Genomic DNA, 21,962 nt, shown 5'->3' with positions numbered 1-21,962 from the left:
AACGAGACAAGCCCCTAAGCCCTGGCCGCCGAGTCGGCCATACGTCTCGAACCTGTACTAAGGCGCTCACCTGGACTTCGCGGACAGTCCCAACAGAAGAGCTTACCCGGTAGGCTAAGGTACTGATGGTATTTGACAGGGTGAATTTAGCGTCTCTTATAGCTACTGTCTGACAGCAAGCGCTGGGAAAATAAAAAGATACCGCTGGGATTCGAACCCACCGACTAACGATGTGAAAACCGCGCCCTTAACCATTTGGCCATTTCAAAGAAGTTACAATTTGCTGTTCATATCAACTTAAGGAGATAAAACCATTAACCTTACTGTATAGAGAATGTTTCTCCGTAAAGGCTGAGTGACCAAAACGCTACAGTAGTGCATCACGTAGCCAAAAATACACATAAAACAATGGTCGTCAACATGAAATGTTTTTTCCGGACAGCTTCTCCTTAGTATTTCATAAACGCATTAACACGGGCAAGTGCCCGTACACTGCACGTCTGGACACCCGTCTACACGCACGAACTATTATGTTAATGGCACGCGATATTTTTCTCCTTTTTTGGGGGGGGGGTGGCGTTTTCTTTATTTGCGCAAAAAGACAGCCGAAGGTTGAACCAGGACCCCAATAGTTCTGCTAAATAATATGTTAAGTGGTGGATCTGATTTGTGGTGTAGTTCTCAAGACACATTTCCCTGACCCGTGAATGCCCCTTAAAGTGAATTTCTTCTCTATAAATATGTAATTGAAAAGTGAGTTATTTTCCTGTCATGTTGTAATTCATTTCTAACATGAGGACCTTAAGTTGTCGTATATTTAGTAGTGTGAAATGTCAGTGCGCTTCTTCCTATCAATACTATCTTGCGTTGAGGATTTCTCCCGGGGTAAAATCACAGTTGTGCAATGAATATGGAAAAACTCGTAGCATGAAAAGCAAAAAGGCTATTAAAACACCCTTTGAAAATCTTGAGGCAAAGTTGAAATTAAGGTTAACTGAGACAGAAAGGTGCTCGTTGAAGGTTTACGTTAAAGAAATTGATTGTAAGCTGTCCTTTGTTGCAAATTCAAATTGTCAAAATGTAACTTGATGCAAGATGCAAGGTTGTCACGGAATATTCAAATTGTATAAATCACATGATCGCGTCATCGTTTTATGCCATTTTGCACATGTCAGTCTGAGTACAAGCCAGTGTTGGAGCAAAGGGTTTGATCCTCAAGGCCAAGACTTTGACCCACAAGCCTTACGTCCAAGGCTTTATTAACCCTGAAGGTCAAGGTCCTGCAGTGTACTACGTCTGTAAATCATGTCACATCATATCATGACTTGAGTATCGTCGGATTGGCAGTTGTTCTCAATGCCGGCCAAAATAGATTTGTTATTTTATTACAGTGATATCAAATCGTCGATTGTCGCCATGCTATGTGACTGTTATGCAGCATATAATTGTGCCGTCGCGTCGTGCTGTTGCATCGTATTATCCTGCCGTCGTGTCGCACTTTGGCGTCCGATCGAGCCTTGCGTCGTGCCGTCTTGTTTGCACATTGTGCTGTTGCGTTGTGCCGTTGCAACGCACGTTTGCGTAATGCCGGCGAGCTGTCGCGTCGTGCTATTGCAGTGTAGAGTCTTTGTCCTGTTGTCGCCTTACATTTGTGGAAAATAGACGCACCCTTACAGACGTCGCCCTGTTCCTACAGACTCATTAAAAATGTCTGTAGACCGACAATAGAGGCCGCAAGAGCGTAGTCTCTATGCTCGAGTTCGGGCGGCCTGTTCTTGACGCAGATTTCTTGTTCTCGTGCTCGAACAGCGGGAACACGACTTCAGAACACTGTTCTCAGAACAGGATCACACACCACCTCCTCGTTAGGGTTTTACAGGAACACACGGAAGAACTCGTGAGATTTTTAATTTTGAACCAGCCGCAAAAAAAAGCGAAATGGCTTACAAAGCCAGAGACAATGGAAAGTTTACAAAATTAAAAACTATTTTCCATAACAAAGAAATGAATGTTCCTTTTTTGAACAGAAATTAACTCTGTCCAATTTTCTAAAGTTTACTTTGAAAGAACGTACATGGATGCTGCCATGTTGCATGCAACAACCTACGATGACTGGTTGTACGTAAGCGGCGTTCGAGCGTCCAACTAACGAGCACCAAATTGAGCTGTTCGTGAACATACAAGAACATGCCGCCCGAACTCAGCATATGGTTGCACTCACAGGTTATTTATGGTTGCACTACAGAAAATACGCGCCCATAGTAAACAGCGCAAAATCGGACCGAAATGGCGCCGCCTGTTGACTCTCGTGGAGAGGTTGGCCTCCACTTTTCATCAGCAGTAACAGTATGCGCTCAGCTCTGAATGTAGCCGCCCACCTCTATCCAAAATAGGCCCTCGATTTGGGGCTTTTTGTGAAAGAAATTCCCCGAACAGTAAACTATTAGTCCCAAATTCGCGATCTATAGAAATATTTCCAATTACCCTTTTGATTATGGCATGCCTTATTGTAATATCCCCGAGAGATCACAAAATATTAATGAGCTCGGGTGCAGAAATACATGGAACATGGTGGAATAGATAAATACCCTAACTTCAAAACATTAGGAAAAATACTCACGATAATCTAAGGCGTTTCAAATGCACTTCAAATTAAAGCCCAGTTCATGATTTTCAAATTTCCATTCATTAACCAATGACCTCTGAAGATATTTATTTGAATTTTTATCGCTGGAATATTCTTTAACTGTGCATAATTAAATTCCTTATACCGAGGGGTGAATTTGGCCACGCTTTTTGATTCAGTCACGAGCCGTCTGTTGCACAGAAATATAAACGCAGAGACCACCGGGTCCTATTCAAACCTACAGGGGTTTTCAAGTTCGCGACCTGCGCGACGCCCGTCAAAAATCAAAACTACGAGGCAAACTCACTCCTCGATACAGGGAATTTAAGCACAGTTAAAGAATTCCAACCATAAAATTCTACGAAGCCATTTTGATTGAAAAAAAACCTCTTACTTAATCTTGCCCAGAGGGATTCAAAACAACAGTGCGGTTGGAGCAGTTGAAAAGAAGAGATAGCTGTACCCGGCCGGGAAGAGCAAAAAAGGCGAACGTATTTGGGAGCACGTGTAAAAAAGTACAGGCACTGAACGTGCTGCCATCTATCGTTTCGCCGTTGTTTGGCCATACTTTTTTAAAATCATGGGTATACGCCCAAGACTTAGCGGTCTATGCGTTTTTGTCTGCGGTCTGTGGTACCAATCATAGACTTAACCAACGGGTTGTCAATAACGCCCTCTTTTGATTGCACTGCGAGGATAATGATCAACCGTTGCTAGCGAGCGTGGGACCGGTTGCTATGTGTAAATAAAGAGCGTCCTCAGTTGACAATATTGAAGCATTCACCTTGTACGAAGTGGTTATATGTGTACGGTGTAGGCCTAGATTTCTTTCCCGGACTTTTGAAAAAGTTCTACAACATGTCCAAGAATACGGCCCAGAGCGTTGACAGTCACCATGTATGAGATCAACATGCAACGAGAATCGTGGTGCAAGGTGGAGATGAATAGTCGGCAGGACTGGTGCAGAGCCGAGCGGAAACACAGCAAGAACGCTTTCAAAAGCACCGTGTTCAGCGAGGGACAGTCACAACCCGAAAGCGATTCCCGCTGTACCTTTGAAGCTAACGACAAGACGCACAAGGAGCGGAGGCATTTCCCAAACAAATCATGTAAGTTCTTGTGGAACATTGTGAACTCGATTACCATACAAAATAAAAAAGGAGCAAGCATTGCCCCTTTTCCTTCCCACAATGCCTTTCTACTATTGTGCAAAATCACCCATGCAGTATTTGCGATAAGACTTAGACCTGGGCCTGTGTAGGCCGACAGGGTGTTGGTCACCTTGCCCCATTTGAATCTGAAAATTGCCTTTTGCCTTGTCTCTCTGGCCACTAGTACAAGCTTTCCGTTTCCACTTTGGCCCACTGAGTTGTCAGGTTGTGCTTGATTGTTTTTGAAAATGTTGATAGCAATGAGCAACCCCCAACAAAATTAGGCCCCTACGATGATTTCAGATGTAAAGTCACTTAATGACAATTTTGGTATAACCAATACCCCTTCTGTATAGATGGTGTGGATTAACACGTGAGAATTGCACTACACCAAATATGCGTCATAAAAAACAGTGATAGCGCCACCTGTTGACTCTTGGGAACAGGTTGGCCTCCATTTTTTCACTTGGTTCAGTTATGGCCAAATGATCACGTTTGTTTTAATTTATGGGGTCAGCCACAATTTTTATTTCACTTGCCTTTCCCTGAAGATACCCCTAAAATAGTAGTAAAACTATATAGCTCTGAATATAGCTGCCTGCCTCTATCCAAAATAGGCCCGCAAACTGTGGCTTTTTGTGAAAGAAATACCCCAAACTGGAAACTGGAAATCAGTCCCAAATTCAGGATTTATAGAAATATTTCTATGACTCTTCCTGATTTTGACATGTCTTATTGTAAACACCCCGTGGGAAAATTAAAATGTTAATGAGTTCGCGCGCAGAAAGACAATGATTTGGTGGAATTCACCCTTAGCCCTGTGACAGTGGATTTGATAATAAAATGGAACTAATGAAAGAAAGGATATAATTGATGTCAACTTTTACTAAACTTTCCCCCATAGTCTCTCATGGATCGACCCCGGTCTTTTTTTCCATTTCAGTCCTTCCATTTGAAACATTTCACTATAGGAGCAGTTAAGTTTTTGGAATCCATTACCAACAAACTTGACTTGTAAATTAGACAGGAACACAAAATTGAATTTTAATTAAAAAAACACAACAAAGACATCACCAGGCAGCGAGATATCATCTTACCAGTGTGCATTACAAATGCAATATTCACATTACGTGATTAATAAAGAGTTGAAGTAAACCAAAGGTTTCGATAACTAGTATATTTTGATGCGACTAAGTATGCGCATTAAAACTCCTTTCAACATAACTTCGCTCCTAAAGGCAAAGCCCATCGCTGTTTTTGCCAAATCGAAAGAATTAGATATATTTGTTGCCTGACCATGTTACTCTGTATTGCATTACTTTGCATAGGCTTGTAGGCAGAGATCTTATTGATGATTACGTACATGTAAGCTTTTCTTTGGTAAATTTCCTAAATTGGAATCTTATGGGCATTAACTGTCCAGGTTGCAGCATCTGCCTATAAGTTCAAACTAAAAGTAATAAGGTTTACACTGGGGGTGAAGTGGTGACCTGTAGGGTGAAATGGGGCAAAGTGGGTATAGTTTTCAGGGCGCGACGAGAAAAGAAGTTACAGCTGCATAGGTATTATTCACAGATTCCAAATGGAGCGAGCACATGCATCCACTTGGCAACCCCCCCCCCATAGGGCAAAGGGAAATGGGGTGAAACTGTAAAGTCAGGTACTTCACCCACAGCTCAAGCCCCGTTGTCCCTATGATTTAATTGATTTGGGTCATGCTTATCAAAATACATGTAATTGCTTATTCTACAGACTACAGCCATCTAGCAATTTAACTGCCAAAGAAACAGTGGGCCATGTGCAACACTTAAGTGAATGCGCAAGTTTCAAGTCATCTTCACTGTACACTGGGCTGACGAACTGGAACCAATATGCTGGTGTGTGCTGACGCAGAATTAAACTTTCTGCTGGCCTCAGTGTTAGATTTGTGGTCAGTTTTGTAGTCAAATCATCGCAAGGCCTCATGAGACTATCAAAAGACTTCCAAGAATTCCAGTCTGGCTATTTAGACGCACTGCAACAAGATCATCATTTATTTTACTTGTAACTGTTCGTGTGGACATCTTGACAACACTGATTTTAGTTAATTAAGGGGGTAATTCCTAATCTCTGTTTACTGCTGTATTATTATAGGAGGTCGGCTTTTATGACTAACTGTATCACATGTATGTAGCTCTGGCCATACATAAGCACATGTACTGGGCGTACATTACTAGAAACTGGTTTCACTGTAATTTTCTTTAATCCTTTGAAACACTGCATAACCATGATACAATCAAAATGTACATATATTTTGTATATAAATTGCTTTTCATTTGTGTTTATTTTCTATAAAATGCTTGTGAGAAGTCATGTAAGGGGTGAGATTTGTCCAGAATTTTCTTGAATCCCAGATTTCTTAGCAACAGTTTCCTGATTTCAGGACCTTTCAACCAATCTTTCTTAATATCTTGAAAATCCTGAGTTGATCACTAAGGCATCTTACAAACTTAATATATAAGCTGATGTGGAATACAAGATATGGGTGTTTTTAGGACGCTTTCAGGCAAACAAAAATGAATACTACAGACTCTATGAGACCCTCAAAACCTCTGGTTATTATTTTGTAAGGATTTTGTTTCCCTACAATACAATGTGTAAACAACGTACACATCAATAGCTGACCTTGCAAAATCTACATACATTGTACATTGTTTAAGCAATATTGTGACAAAAGCATAGTATTTGTTCAAATGCTGTATTAAACTAATGTCTATCAGGAAGCCAATCAGCAGGCCTATTCTACATACATGGAGCAAAAGCTTAGCCACCATGCGGCAATTTATTAATGTTTTTAAAACGCACAGACCGCCAAGCCTTGGATGTATACTTATGATTTTAAAAAAACATGGCCAAACAATGGCGAAACGATAGATGGCAGCACGTTCAGTGCCTGTCCTTTTTTTACACGTGCTCCCAAATATGTTCTCCTTTTTTGCTCTTCCCGGCCGGGTACAGCTATCTCTTCTTTCCAACTGTTCCAACCGCACTGTTGTTTTGAATCCCTCTGGGCCAGATTAAGTAAGAGTGTTTTTTACAATTAAGATGGCTTCGTAGAATTTTATGGCTGGAATTCTTTAACTGTGCGTAAATTTCCTATATCAAGGGGTGAATTTGCCCCGTAGTTTTGATTTTAGACGGGCGCCGCGCAGATCACGAGAAACTCCTGTAGTTTTGAATAGGACCTGGTGGTCTATGCGTTTATATGTCTGTGCAACAAACAGCTCGTGACTATATCAAAAAGCGTGCCCAAAACAAACCCTCGGTATAAGGAATTTAATTATGCACAGTAAAAGAATATTCCAGCGATAAAATTCAAGGAAGCCCATTATCGATTATGAAACTTCCTCTGTTTACTTATTAAATTTTGCTCATGCAGATTCGAAACAATTTTGCGGCTGCAACATTTGAAAAGAAGAGACCATAGCAGCATTAAAGACGGAACGTATTTTGAGAGCACATGTAAACAAACACATGCTATCTAACTGCACCACACACAAGTCACACTAAATGCACTTGTAGACTTTGCGTTATGTCTGTGATTGCCATTGCCATTACGCGGTTTGTATACACGACGTCGCCTGTCACGTCGTACAGTGAGCCAGCTCAAGGTCAAACTGCGCCAAAATTGTTTGGCGTATTTATTTGTTGTTAATATGAAGGTATTGGGGGTTTTATGACCAGCCAAAGACAATAGACATAATTCCAACACGCTGTGACGTCATTTAGATGCTGGATTTTTATTGGCTGAAATATGAGTGCGTCTTGTATTGTGTTTTTGACGAGATTTGAAAATGTCCTTCTTTGATTAAGTTTTCAGGTATTTTAATTGTTATACAAATGTATGTCAATGGTTTATAATCGCATTTGAAGCAATGTTCATAATATTTTATAACCATTATAATTTTGATTTTGTATTACCACCCGATCGTTGTTTTCAAAATGAAAACAATCAGAAGTGAACAAATTAACAAATTTTACTCAACACTATGACAAAATATTTATTTTGTCAAGGTATGAAACCAAAAAAATAAAGAAAAATTGATTCTAAGTAAACATAAGAATTAACCAATAATCATTCATTTTGCGGCGTAACTCATTTCTACCCGTTTGTGTTTGTTATTTAGTAGTTCAAATTAACACTTATATACTAAGCGCGTCAAAACAAAATATAGTTTTAGGCAATATCGGTTAGATAGCTGAATTATGCATGTTCACTTTATTTCCAGTCACATAGCATGGCGACAAGCGACGATTTGATTTCACTGTAATAAAATAACAAAAAGGCTCTCATTGAGAACAACTCCCAATCCGACGATACTCAAGTCATGATTGTTACTGAACGTCATCGTCAGTGCACTGGTATTAGACCTTACTTTTTAAAAGAATATTGCTACTATCCCTGAATGAACCAGGTTTTTCTTTTCGGACCATCTCACAGGTGGTGTTTGTGTATGTGGGGGATAAGCCCCAAGAACTCGGCTCGTCCCATGCTAGATCAATCTAAAACTCGTGGTGCATTCAAAAACATGGCGTTTGAGTGCATCTGATTTTTTTGGTGAAGTTTTTTAGAAGCTGTATTTCAACACAACGTGATGTTTGTTGTTATGGTTCGCAACCTCAAGAGCGTCGGAAAGCGTCCGTTGAACACGTCATTGGAAAAGTTCACATTAAATTTTGGTGGACATGTCTCGGGGGGAAAAGGTGGTTTGGCGAAAATTGTGAGTCCAATTTTCATAAAATTGAAATCGATGGGTTTTACAAAAATGTATTTGCAACAATATCAATGAAAACGTGGGGGATGGGTCGGGTTCCAACCTGGCTGTGTAAAGGTTTAAGGGATTGGCGTTTACTTATTTTGCTATACGTAAACCTCGGCTAATAGGTCAGAATTGTAAACCCAGAAAAAACTTGAGAATATGCTTATTGTGTCATGCATGCACATTACAATGCAGCTATACTTTTAATGGCATGAGTTGTGTACCATTATTATGAAAATTCTCACAATAACCGGACCCTCTAGTTTCAAGTCACTAGGCATTTGTCCAACACCACTTCTTGGTCCGTCCCATTACAAAATTCGATGAAAATAATTACATATACATGTATTGTCAAAATACCGGTATGTGATCAGCGAGATTTAAATTATAAGGGTGCTTTGGTCAAGTGAAGATCATGGACATTTCGGCCTGAATGTGAAAATGGCACAAAGAACTCCGTATCAAAAACAGCAAGACTTTGGATATTCCCCAGCAATGATATCTTGCACTTATCTAGTTCTTACTTAAATTGTAGCTTTGGTGCCTTGCATGAGTATTTGTTTTTTTCGGGGGAGGGGGTGTAAACTTGTGGCTCAAAAACGGTCATAAAGTGAAGGGAGTCGGGATGCATCGCCCATCTCAAGTATATAAGCATACATGTGTATTGAGCAATATTAAAAATAAGGTAGCACTTTAGGATAGGTTAAAATAGGCCCAAGTATCTAGCCAAAACCTCCACACCCGGCAACGGTTTTGGAATCAATCATGTTCGTATACAGTATATCCGAAATTCAGTGGTTATGTCGGGGGTGGGTAGGACCGAATGGTATTGCTGATTCCAATTGTCCGATTCCGGGTATCAAAACGGGCCAAATTGCTCGTTCCTATGACGACTGATAAAATCAACGACAAGCAGACCTAAGGAGGGCCGTCATCATCGAATCCTCAATTGCGTTTGGGAGCAAGGAATTAAAAAATCAGAAGCGACCACGGTATGTGGTAAAATGTTATGGACGAGCTTGAGGGTGCATCCTTATAGTTTCAAATTTTGTGTATGCATGCATTTAAAAAGCATTTTGAAAACAACATAAAAACGGTGAAAGCAAATGGGTGGTTTTCGACATGACTGACAAAACAACCACGGTATATACATACAATGTATGTAAATTACAAGATAGTGGTCGTTAATGGAACTTTTAAAAGTCTCCAATTTTAATGTATGCGTTTGTAGCATGTGTCCTCTACAGTCACTTGTAAAACGGAAGGATGCAAAAAATTTATCTTCTTTTCCAGTTTTGATGATTGGTGATTGAAGTTTTAATGCTAATTAACAAAAGACAAATGCTTTGGCAAACGTTTCATGCACAACGGCTGTTGTTACGGGGTCCTGTCCGTCTCATCTGAACTATTACATGTATACATTTTTTATCGAGAGTTAACTTGATACTTGAAATAAACACCACACTATTATACACAAGCGGTATTGAGATTGTAAAAGGTTTATTTACATCATTTTGTAGACAATTTCGTAAAAAGGCTGTACACAGGCTGACACTGCCTGACTGAAAACATAACATGGAAATTCGTTTATAAAGTAAGTTTAATGACAAGGAACGAGGTTGATATTTTCAGCCAATGTTTATATTGTGTAGACAATTTCAGCTACGTCTGGCAGTTTATCGCACGATACTGCATGCATTAATATACCATATAATATGTTATTAATATTGTGGCGGTCGGGTCTGACGATGCCCGGGCTTGCCCTCGGCCCACCCGACGAGCGGCAGTGGAGTAGGCCAGGGGTGCAGGTCCGTTCTGCGGCAGTCTACCGCCAGGCGGTCGCAGACCACTTCCAGTCACTTCCTCGGTACTGCAGGGTCGGCAATGGCACAGGGAAGGGGCAACCTCGGGGGATGGACCTTCTAAATCAACACACTGACTTGGTCATGTACCATAAAAGTAGGACCTGGTTTATTCAGCTCTGGTCGCCTCGACAGGCGAAAACGTCGCCTTAACAGGGGCTCAACTTATAATCACCTCCGATTATGTTTGCATACCTTGTAAAATAAATCCACATAATTACGAGACGGCTATTGCCTTTGTTGGGTCGCCTAATAAGGTTTAAAGATCGGGTGATTGGCTGGAAAAATCGTCAACGTAGAACGGGACTTCTGACCGGTACTGACGCGGTCTAACTAATAACTCACAGGAAACTGACTCGTACTGACGGGATTGACTGGTAACTGACTCAGGACTGACGAGAAACTCACCGGGAACTGACTGGAACACTCACTCCGGACTGACGTGGAACACGTATGGGACTAACTTCTGAAACACGGGACTGACGTGGAACATGCGACCGACTTGAAACACGCAACTGCCAAGACCCACTTTCCTGCCACCGCACGCGGTTTTTATAGCTGTGCGGCCCGGGCAACATTAGCATAAATTAGATAAATAGAGGGCGTCCTAACGCCTTACCATAATTTCGCCACAATATAAGAACATGTAAGCACAACCTTTTTAAATAGTCATGCAATACCACGTTGGATGCTGTTCCTACAAATGGATATTTTTACCGTCGCAAATTTTGTTTACTTTGGTAGATTGTTGGCGCTGAAGTAAATCTTTTCCATTGTGCACATTTTGGATGCACCAATTAGATAATGACATCACAGCTGCAGTATCCTCATTTGGCAGGGAAGACGTGGGCAATTTCAAATTTGTTGAAGTGCACTTTTAATTTATAGGGCAACCTAAGTGATGGCACATAGCTTTCTTATACGTTTAAGAGTTGTGACAAGTTGCACAGAACATAACGTTCCTGGTGAAAGCTCATCATCAACTCTTTTTTAACGGGCGAGAGTGTGTAACTTCATAAAGTAAAGAAGCAGAGGTGAAGTGTGGTTGACAGGTTTGGTGCCCTTTTTTAAAAGTGGGTATCTTTGTATGTAATGCGTAGGCCTCATAAAGTGTATAATGTGTTAACCTTATTGCCACGTCCTTTAACGGATATATGTAGTTTCCCAACTTGCCCTGAAAGTTTGATGGCAACATGGCAGACTAGTAATTATGGCGATACTCCACGCTTTTTCGGTCACACACGCTCTATAAAGTACATTTAGATCAAGAAAATAATAAAGCATCCCTTTGTTATATGAAAGTATAGTTACAGTGACATTCGAGACTCAATGCGTCTTGTCTTTGTTTTTTTACGGGCCTTCACCCGCAAATTTGAACCTGTGCAATAACGCCATTACACGAAGTTTTGATGTTGTCAGGCGAGCATGAATTTCTGCCAAACTGGTTAAAACCTGAAATGGAGTTGTGGTCTAAATAATTAGAAAAAAAAGAAAAAAGAACGCGCTCGAGACCACTGTAAGTTTTTTGTGAATACTTGAAGATGGCGCAGTGTTGAAAGTGGATAACAGGGGGTTAGGGATTTTCCTTTGCGGGAAGATCAAACGGAAAGGACCGCAGCAGAAATGGAAAAACCGATTTGTGGCTGCCATAACATTCTTTATACGTTCTTTTGAAAGGGAACTTTCGAGTACAAAAAACAAAAACAAAAATGCATGGCATTTTAAACGGTATGCACCAAATTAACCCATTAGCACCTGTACATATACACAATATTGATATCTGCTTATTAGAGAATATTGTGAAAAATAGGAACTAAAGGGTTAAATGGATATAAATACATTCTGCAGAACAGCTTCAGGGGAAAGGTGTACGAATAAAAATTTGAAAAGCTTTCAAAATATTCCTTAATTGTCTTTCCCTTAATGTATCTTTAAAATCGCCCGAAATGGATTTTAATGGTCTTAGTATCAGGAAGGATTATGGCTCAGCGACTTGATATGCGACAGTGTAACTCAATTATCAAACCCACTAGAAGTCTGAAATGCGATGACGGAGATATCCAGCGGGAAGGGGGCAAACCGTTTTGTGAAAACTGAAAACTCCAGCACTTTAGAAGTATGGTAATGGCCCTTTTGTTGAGGATGTATTTGATCATTTAGTTAAAAAAGAACAATCATTCAAGAAAAAGAATCAAATTTTACTCCCATGGACTAGAGAATGGTTTCCACATCGATGTAAGAAACGCAGAGAGCAACACAATTAAGACGCAAACCGCAACGCCCACAAATGGAAACATTTGGTGAGTTCGATTAGCTTCCCTGAATACGCCAGTGTTAAACGCAAAGGAAGCCTCGAAATGAGGGTTATCGAACGCTACAGTGTACTCGCCAAAGCATTCTGGGAAAAGGTCAAGGGTGCACCCTGGTAACTAGGCCCTAAATACGTCCGCCGAGCTCATTAATAAAAGTTATACACTCAAAATATTCTATATTAGAGAGTCCTGAGAGCCATGACATTGAGGAATTGGAGAAATATGGCACTGAACCCCTGGCCCGGACTCTGGGCGTCAAATTCTGAGTAATTTGGGTGCAGTTGGGTCCGAAAATGGCACTATTTGGCCGTTTTGCAGAGGGATGGTTTTTCAAAAAGGCAACTTTTCTGGGCAGGGACATTTTCTTCATTTTAGGGGTGGTGTGCTTCTGGTGAAAATTTCTCAAAAATTCATTGGTCAACCCCCCGAAAATTGAAAGGAAAATGAAAGGGGACATGTCGATCATCGTATTTCTGTGCAGCCTGGACATCTGTGAAAGTTGTGAGTATTTTTAAAATTATTGCAAAGTGTGGGGATTTATCATTGCAGTCTATGGGAATTTATTTGTAGTGGTGCACCCTCAAGTCCTCGCCACGTTCTATCATGGACGTCCATGCACGAACAGTCCATCCGTAACGTCATTACGCTCCGGCAACCTCCAGAGACCCGCTCGCCAGCCGGGGTAGTAGTGGCTGACACCAGGGCAAGCACGAGGATCACGTGATGGCTGAACGAACGCTCACGTGTAAGTTTGATTTACACGTGTAAGCTAATCGGATGCATCCATGATGTTGGCCTCGCCGACAACTCAGACAAACACAAACCAGCTCGCGCACGATCGGCAAAGTTCAGTTAGGTTCAACTTTGCTGACTGTCTACGTCGAGTTGCCGTGGTATTCCCATACAAACACGCCTGCTGACTTGACCGGCATACAACGATGTCCCTCTTCCTTTGTTTCACGAATTTTGCCCATTGTTCTCCTCGGTGCTTAAATATTACACCCTTATGATCAACTAAATAGCTGAAGATCAATGAAATGCATGAAACTGGAGTACAGGTTTGGCATCATGAGGCCGTACTGTCAATCTATGAGCACATTTTTCGCAAAGAATCGTGGAGTTTCAGACGCCATTTTGTTCAACTTTTAGGTGTACATGTAATGACATGCACCGTCTCTTCCGTTCGTGTCTGCGTCTTCATGTCCTGGGGACCGTCTGTGTTACAAACGACTATATGGAAACCAGACTTTAAACCTATACATTTACATTACCACTAATGAAATGAATTATCGATTGGAAAGTACGGTTAAACGGATGGGATTCGGAAAGAAAGCGTACATATTGCTGCATAAAAAGATAGAATGGATCCACAGCGAGCAGACAATGCCAGAATAAAAAGCGGCACTGCTAATCAATGCTAGACTGTTATTTTACTAGGAAAGTTAATGCTAGAAATTTGAAATTTATACTTATTCACACTTTCAAATATAAGTAAAAGCAAAAACTGGAGCTGGCCCTCAATTAGTCAGTAACTATCTTGGCCTTTTTCGCATCTTCCTTTGTATGAACCATGCGGACTTCTTCTTGTAGTTTCTCTGGACCGAGTCCTGTGTAAAATATTGGCACATTTTCCCTTTTGGCTTCCCCCGTCTTATCGCTGGGTTCTGCCCCAGTCCCCTTTCCGCGAATTCGCAGTGCATAAGGGGTCCTTGAGAGTGATTTGACAGCGGGGAGTTCCGTGGCGGATCCGCTGCACCCCGCTTGGTCCGTTCCTTCGTTTTTTGGCAAGCTATCGGGTGCTGAATTGGCGGCTGATGGATCGTCAGGCTTTGTGACCTCGTCTCTTCCACCTCTGACCGATTGGAGTTGCTGCTGTCGGCGAGTCAGGAGCAAGCTCTGCTTGGCCCACAGAAGTGCAGGCGTAGTGACGACCTCAGCAATGTGGCGCAGCAAACCACTTCGGTGTCGGTCCAAGCTCTCCGGTGACTTCTTGAACTGCCTCTTCTGGTGGTCCATGACGGCGGTGCTGTAGGCCTGCTCCCCGTCGATGCGCCGCATGACGTTGCTCAGCCGGCTACGCTCCACGTCATTCAGCACGGAGACACGTGACGCAGTGGGTCTGGTCTGACGCACAATGTTCATGTACTTGCTGTACGTGGCCGACTCTGATTTGCCGATGTTCACGCCGCTTTCACCACTAAGCGCGCTGGCCTTTAGAGGATTCAGATACGTTCCTGTAATATGAAAAGAGAACAATCTTGTTTCATATCGGTGCTCACAAAATTGAATGTTTCGGTCATGTGATGCCAACCTTCAACAAATTGGATCCTCTTTTATCCTGCACAATCTCTCGAAAAACACGTAAAGATGAGTATAATTCGAATAATAGCGACAGATGCATAAGTACCGTATATATGTACATGTGTGTATTTGGGAAGCTTGCAGGATATGGGTCGGATATACCGCAAGATCTATACTCGAGCTCCACATGAAAAAAGAGTTACAGGTATAAAGAAATAATGGCTTTGCAAATCACATATGTGGTCTTCACCTTTTTTAACTTTCAGTCTCAATTTCAACTTTACCATCCAGTAACAGATTTCTCCTAGCCCTTACAACACAAGCAGGGGCATAAATCTGAGCTTGGGAGGTGGTGGCAATAATCCTAAAACTTGCCAACCTTGGAAATTTCCCCCGAAATGTGTATGTGTATGTAATGGGGGGGGGGCTCTAACGCTGGGGGCGCTGTTGTCTGTGTGCATGTCGGTGCATGCAGTAGTTGCCTGCGCCGTTTTGTCAATTATGCTCTACCTGTTATTTTCCATGACGTTGGCTTTTTTGTATTAATTCCCAGTTTCCTCTTTCATTCGTCGTTTCTAAAATTTTCACTCTACAAATCTAGATAATGACCCTTTGGTACACCCTGTCAAAATTGCACAGAGATAAACCCCAATCTCCTCGTGAAATACGCCATTCATCAAACACACGTTAAGATTATTGCAATAAAACTCACAGAGACGACAGCACACACGACAGAAAGTAAAAGGGTGGATGACGATTTGTAAAACGCAAGAGGCGTTTCCTGCAACGGGCCGTGCTCTGCTCTCTTGTATTGCTGTTCTTAAAATATTAATCGTTTAGCAGGAAGAATTTGGTTACCACATGCGTGGAGGATTTGCCTCTTCGTTTGCGAGACATGATTTATGATCAATTCACTAATGTCTCTGCATATCTCATCAAAACGCTCCTGTTACACCATTAAATCTATTTATGCTGCGTACAATCAAGGGTGTACATTTGTTGTTACTAAAGAGGCTTTTCACTCTAACGGTTTAGCAGATGGCGTCTGAAATGCAATTGACTTGTACTTGGTATGTATTCTATTCACCTGTTCGGCAAAGTTCACCTAGGCTCAACTTTGCCGACTGTCTGCGTCGAGTTGCCGTGGTATTCCCATACAAACACGCCTGCTGACATGACCGGCATACAACGATGTCCCTCTTCCTTTTTTTTCACGAATTTTGCCCATTTTCTCCTCAGTGCTTAAATATCACACCCTTATGATCAACTAAATAGCTGACCATCAATGTAATGCATGAAATAGGAGTACAGGTTTGGCATCATGAGGCGGTACAGTCAATCTATAAGCACATTTTCTGCAAAGAGTCATGGAGTTTCAGACGCCAATTTTTTTAACTTTTAGGGTGTACATGTAATGACAGGCACTGTCTCTTCCGTTCGTGTCTGCGTTTTCGTGTCTTGGGGATCGTCTGCGTTACAAACGACCATATGGAAACCAGACTTTAAACCTAAACACGTACATTACCACTAATGAAATGAATTAGCGGTTGGAAAGTACGGTTAAACGGATGGGATTCGGAAAGAAAGCGTACATATTGCTGCATAAAAAGATAGAATGGATCCACAGCGAGCAGACAATGCCAGAATAAAAAGCGGCCCTGCCAATCAATGCCAGACTGTTATTTTACTAGGAAAGTTAATGCTAGAAATTTGAAATTTATATTTATTCACACTTTCAAATATAACTAAAAGCAAAAACTGGAGCTGGCCCTCAATTAGTCAGTAACTATCTTGGACTTTTTCGCATCTTCGTTTGTATTAACCATGCGGACTTCTTCTTTTAGTTTCTCTGGACCGAGTCTTGTGTAAAATATGGGCACATTCTCCCCTTTGGCTTCCCCCGTCTCATCGCTGGGTTCTGCCCCAGTCCCCTCACTGCGAATTTGCAGTGCATAAGGGGCCCTTGAGAGCGATTTGACAGCGGGGAGTTCTGTGGCGGACCCGCTGCACCCCGCTCTGTCCGTTCCTTCCTTTTTTGGGAAAGCTATCGGGTGCTGAATTGGCGGCTGATAGATCGTCAGGCTTTGTGACCTCGTCTCATACACCTCTGCTGTCTGCGAGTCAGAGGCAAGCTCTGCTTGGCCCGCAGATTTGCAGGCCTAGTGACGACCTCATCGATGTGGCGCAGCAAACCACTTCGGTGCCGGTCCAAGCTCTCCAGTGACTTCTTGAACTGTCTCTTCTGGCGGTCCATGACGGCGGTGCTGTAGGCCCGCTCCCCGTCGATGCGCCGCATGACGTTGCTCAGCCGGCTGCGCTCCTCGTCGTTCAGCACGGAGACACGTGACGCAGTGCGTCTGGTCTGACGCACAATGTTCATGTACTTGCTGTACGTGGCCGACTCTGATTTGCCGATGTTCACGCCGCTTTCACCACTAAGCGCGCAGGCCTTGAGAGGATCCAAATAAGTTCCTGCTATATGAAAAGAGAACAATCTTGACTCATATCGGTGCTCACAAAATTGAATGTTTCGGTCATGTGATGCCAACCTTCAACAAATTGGGTCCTCTTTTGCCCTGCACAATCTCTCGAAAAACACGTAACGATGAGTATAATTCGAATAATAGCGACAGAAGCTTAAGTATCGTGTATATGTACATGTGTGTATTTGGGAAGCCTGCAGGATATGGGTCGGATATACCGCAAGATCTATACTCGAGCTCCACATGAAAAAAGAGTTACAGGTATAAAGAAATAATGGCTTTGCAAATCACATATGTGGTCCTCACCTTTTTTAACTTTCAGTCTCAATTTCAACTTTACCATCCGGTGACAGATTTCTCCTAACCCTTACAACACAAGCAGGGGCATAAATCTGAGTTTGGGAGGTGGTGGCAATAATCCTAAAACTTGCCAGCCGTGGAAATTTCCCTGGAAAGGTGCATGTAATGGGGGAAGGGCTCTAACGCTGGGGGCGCTGTCGTCTGTGTGCATGTCGGTGTATGCAGTAGTTGCCTGCGCCGTTTTGTCAATTATGCTCTACCTGTTATTTTCCATGACGTTGGCATTTTCGTATTAATTCCTAGCTTCCTCTTTCATTCTTCGTTTCTAAAATTTTCACTCTACAAATCTAGAGAATGACCCTTTGGTACACCCTGTCAAAATTGCATAGAGATAAACCCCAATCTCCTCGTGAAATACGCCATTCATCAAACACACGTTAAGATTATTGCAATAAAACTCACAGAGACGACAGCACACACGACAGAAAGCAAAAGGGTGAATGACGATTTGTAAAACGCAAGAGGCGTTTTCCTGCAACGGGCCGTGCTCTGCTCTCTTGTATTGCTGTTCTTAAAATATTAATCGTTTAGCAGGAAGAATTTGGTTACCACATGCGATGGAGGATTTGCCTCTTCGTTTGCGAGACATGATTTATGATCAATTCACTAATGTCTCTGCATATCTCATTACAACGCTCCTGTTACACCATTTAATCTATTTTATCCTGCATACAATCAAGGGTGTACATTTGTTGTTACTAAAGAGGCTTTTCACTCTAACGGTTTAGCAGATGGCGTCTGAAATGCAATTGACTTGTACTTGATATGCATTCTATTCACCTAAAACAACATACAATCCAAAGGTCGAAGTTTAAAGAATGATTTGTTTGAATTTCATTTTATACGTGTGTAGAGGGGACTCTTTTCACTTAGTTGTTTTTGCTTTACCTGCTTGTGTATAGGAGTTGCCCCCCTGGTTTTAACATTTAATTTCTTGTTACCTTGCCCTGAATATGCTAGGAGTGGTTCCCCCCCCTTTCCAAAATAATCCCCAGAGTAAATATCCTGTCATGCCCTATTGCACAAGGCCTGATGCATGTGAGTTCCTTAGATATAGTCAGATGCGGACCGGCAGCAGGAGAGACCACAGCATCCACCTTAACCTCTCTCTCTTTGTACTAAGCAACTTCTGCCTTCAGCTTTGGTCTGCTGTGAACTTGGTGAGTTGAATTTGTAGATTATAGATTCTCAGGACTTTCTTACATTGTATCTTGGTTGTACTATTTTTGATGTTTTCGAACCAATGGAGTATTGAGATGGAAAACTTCGATGGAACTCTTGGTTTTGTAAAGTTTTGAGTTTTTTACATGTACGTACGCGGTACGTACTAGGTCAGCGAGCGGCTAATGCGCGCTGCGCTGCGACGACTGACATACGCCTTGGCCAAGGCTATATTCTCCCGGACGTGGCTGTTGCAAAGCCGCCAGTATAGCGCTTGACCTGACTCATGTCACAAGAAGCAGTCACAGTCACTGATGATATATTTTTCCCCATTGTGTTGCATTTTCAAAAAATAAATCAATAAACTGGTTTAAAGTTTAAAAACGAATCACTATTGTGATTTGTGAAGCTTTAAAAAGTAACTTCAAAACTGCGCCAGAGATCGGATGTTCAACCCTTTCAGACAGCCAGTGCAGATCAAAACTGTTCCCTCGATCTTTGTCTTCCATTTTTGAGATGTCAACGTCTGCGTTTCTTGAACAAGAATTGCTATTCAGTGCTGGAGATGGTTCAATGATTTCAAACTCAACTTTTGTATTGGTGAATGCATATATTTGCCAGGCAAAGATTTCAAGCATGGGTTTACCTGCATGTTAACTGGCAACTTCCTGCGGGGGGAATGAATGGGATATGTGCCGCGTGTGAACAGAACAATGAGAACACATTATCATGCAGGCCTTAAAACAGACCGAAAACTGCCTGCGCTAGCGAAGTCATGATTTGCATATTAGAACATTTTGTGGCATTTGAACTGCGTGGTTTGTTAATGCTTTACAAATGGTTTGCAAATGGATTGCCAGTTTGTATTTCCGAAATAAATCGAGGCACTCCTTTTGACTCCATTTTGTACTGGAGAGTAGGCATTGATTTTCGAAATGGTGATGGGCTTCACGCCTTTTTTTCTAGAAAGATCATCCAGTTTGCATGGGGGGCAAAGAATGTCTTTATAAGTCGTCAGCCAAGCCTGCTCTAAAATTCAAAAGAAAACGAAAGATGAAGAAATTAGCTCTTCTAGTTTGATGTGTGCTTTCAAAACTAGCGAAACTTCTTTGTATTTTTCCAGAGTGTTTGAGGCACTTGTCACTGTCTTCTACAGCAGCTTACAGAGTGGTCTTGAAACAAATGTTTACATGTTGGTAGAGGCAAGACAAAACTAGGCTTGAAGCATACATCACAGAAGCGCTGCGGGATACGTTGTACGTTGTGCGTTTTATAACAACACTATCAAAACATCTCGTTTAACGAAGCGCTGTTGTAAAAATGTACGAAACAATTAGGAGTCACGGAGAGATTCCTTTCACGTTTTGATAAATGCGTCATTTGCAACTGACATCGTCCCAACAACCCGCCGGGAAGCAGAATCGATTTGTGACTGCGCAGCCTGAGTTGGCATAATAAACCATACGGAGTTTTGACGGCAAAACGCTCCAGTCGGCACTTCCCCCCTTTTATTCCAAAGGACCTGTGTGGAGAAATGTAGTGTGCATATGTTGTTACGGCCAATAATGTTACAATCGGTCAATAATGTAATACCGGCCGATAATGTGATAACACGGGGGCCGATAATGTAATAACTGTAGATTTGTTAATTTCTTAGAAAGCTTTGGGGGACTTTGGTTTCTTCGAGTTTACACTGCAGACCCCTCTTAGGCCCTATACTAAAGAAACTATAGAAAGCTCAAAAAACAAGCTATGTGTACATGAGAACAATGAAGAACATAATAAGGTGGAAAAGGAGTAGCTTGAGCCAGAACGAGATTTTGACAGGTTTGTACAAGGATATTTTTCACTTTCATCTATTTTCGAGGTTAGAGGGTAGGAATCACAGCAATACTGCTGAACTGAGAGTTTGTATGCTGACCTGCTGGGGACGCTCTGGCTTGCTTCTTAGGGAGTATTATATTCATTCTGACGTGATGAGCTCCTCATTAAATTGAGTTAATGTTCGTATACAACACAACAGTTTCGCACTACCCGCAAAGAGTCAAGCCAGTCGCACATGACATACTTCAGAAGATGCAGGGCTTTAAAAGATACATCTCTAAGGGTGCACCACTACAAATAAATTCCCATAGACTGCAATGATAAATCCCCACACTTTGCAATAATTTTAAAAATACTCACAACTCTCACAGGTGTCCAGGCTGCACAGAGATACGATGATCGACATGTCTGCTTTCATTTTCCTTTCAATTTTCGGGGGGGGGTTGACCAATGAATTTTTGAGAAATTTTCACCAGAGCAGACCACCCCTAAAATGAAGAAAATATCCCAGCCCAGAAAAGTAGCCATTTTGAAAAACCACCCCTCTGCAAAACGGCCAAATAGTGCCATTTTCGGACCCAACTGCATCCACTCAGAATTTGAAGCCCAGAGTCCGGACCAGGGGTCCAGTGCCATATTCCTCTAATTCCTCAATTTCATGGCTCTCAGGACCCTCTAATATAGAATAGTTTGAGTGTATATTTTTTTATTAATGAGCTCGGCGGACATATTTAGGGCCTTTTTCAAGGGTGCACCCCTAATGTCACCCAACATGTTAACTGATAACGTCATCGTGACATGAGGTCAGTTTTCGTCTATAGCATATCCCTTTTGTGATGTCTGCAAAGTTTTTACCCAACTTGACATGGTTTAAGAAAATATATGGGGCTTTAATTAAAGGGAGCACCTTTCATGTCACGCGATTTGTCAACTGATGACGTCATCATGACATGATGTCAGTTTTCTTCCTCAACACTTCCCTTTCTAGCTACATGTATTTGCAAAATTTCAACACAGTGGGACATTTACTTAAGGGGATAGATGCATAGACTTTTGAAGTTTGCACATTTAATGCTAATCAAG

The 21,962-nt window shown here is 41.9% G+C and overlaps 2 protein-coding genes and 2 pseudogenes across 4 annotated transcripts in view; 2 read left to right on the top strand and 2 right to left on the bottom strand.

Moving 5' to 3' along the window:
- Positions 1-3,364: 3,364 nt before the first annotated feature.
- Positions 3,365-7,132, top strand: LOC147800401 (protein SPATA45 homolog; annotated as a pseudogene). Its single transcript, XR_015426127.1, has 2 exons — positions 3,365-3,735; positions 5,530-7,132. The product of XR_015426127.1 is annotated as a protein SPATA45 homolog (transcript).
- Positions 7,133-12,074: 4,942 nt separating this feature from the next.
- On the bottom strand, positions 12,075-14,912 carry LOC147800400 (uncharacterized). The gene has a single exon (XM_087145063.1). It carries the CDS (start codon positions 14,890-14,892, stop codon positions 14,272-14,274), a length of 621 nt encoding a protein of 206 aa, XP_087001189.1. The 5' UTR covers positions 14,893-14,912; the 3' UTR covers positions 12,075-14,271.
- The window catches only part of LOC147800399 (uncharacterized), a 14,388-nt pseudogene continuing 7,338 nt past the window's right edge, over positions 14,913-21,962 (bottom strand). The window contains exon 2 of the transcript XR_015427527.1: positions 14,913-17,526. The product of XR_015427527.1 is annotated as an uncharacterized LOC147800399 (transcript). The remainder of the gene's footprint in view (positions 17,527-21,962) is intronic.
- Positions 18,567-21,962, top strand: part of LOC147800398 (membrane frizzled-related protein-like) — a 23,743-nt gene continuing 20,347 nt past the window's right edge. The window contains exon 1 of the mRNA XM_087145058.1: positions 18,567-19,054. The gene's annotated coding sequence lies outside the window, so the exon portion shown is untranslated. The remainder of the gene's footprint in view (positions 19,055-21,962) is intronic.

This window comes from Acanthaster planci, linkage group LG01 (assembly GCF_054643075.1).
Source record: "Acanthaster planci isolate LZ-2023a linkage group LG01, COTS_SCS, whole genome shotgun sequence".
NCBI lineage: Eukaryota > Metazoa > Echinodermata > Asteroidea > Valvatida > Acanthasteridae > Acanthaster > Acanthaster planci.
This window is presented reverse-complemented; position numbering and strand designations above follow the sequence as displayed.

What these genes read in the sequence shown, in the direction of transcription:
- LOC147800400 (XM_087145063.1), bottom strand. Translation starts at nt 14,892, where the DNA reads ATGAACATTGTGCGTCAGACCAGACCCACTGCGTCACGTGTCTCCGTG.